This window comes from Eimeria mitis, genomic scaffold (genome assembly GCF_000499745.2).
Source record: "Eimeria mitis Houghton genomic scaffold, Emh_scaff895, whole genome shotgun sequence".
Classification (NCBI taxonomy): domain Eukaryota; phylum Apicomplexa; class Conoidasida; order Eucoccidiorida; family Eimeriidae; genus Eimeria; species Eimeria mitis.
The window spans coordinates 7,698-7,967 of NW_013576588.1; the positions used below are offsets into that span (position 1 = coordinate 7,698).

At 24.8% G+C, this 270-nt stretch overlaps 1 protein-coding gene across 1 annotated transcript in view; it reads right to left on the reverse strand.

The window, feature by feature from the left end:
* EMH_0024880 (uncharacterized protein) overlaps positions 1–17 on the reverse strand; it is a gene marked incomplete at both ends in the record, with an annotated part of 1,134 nt that extends 1,117 nt beyond the window's left edge. The window contains one exon of the mRNA XM_013502358.1: positions 1–17. Coding sequence (XP_013357812.1) covers positions 1–17 — 17 coding nt within the window.
* Positions 18–270: the final 253 nt, after the last annotated feature.

Here is a 270-nt window from a genome sequence, read left to right on the forward strand (position 1 = left end):
TATAGACTCTGAAACATTTATTATAGTTAATGGGGGAATAGATACTCTTGCTTTTACTTGGGGTCTATCTCATTTACATTTAGATAAAGAAATAAAAAACAGAAAAATAAATAAAAATAAAACAGAGACAGATCCCATACACAGCCCCATTATGCCGGGGGGGATATTCGCTATACGCAGAGACTGGTATCTATCTATATATAAAATTTTTTTTTTTTTTTTTTTTTTTTTTTTTTTTTTTTTTTTTTTTTTTTTTTTTTTTTTTTTTTT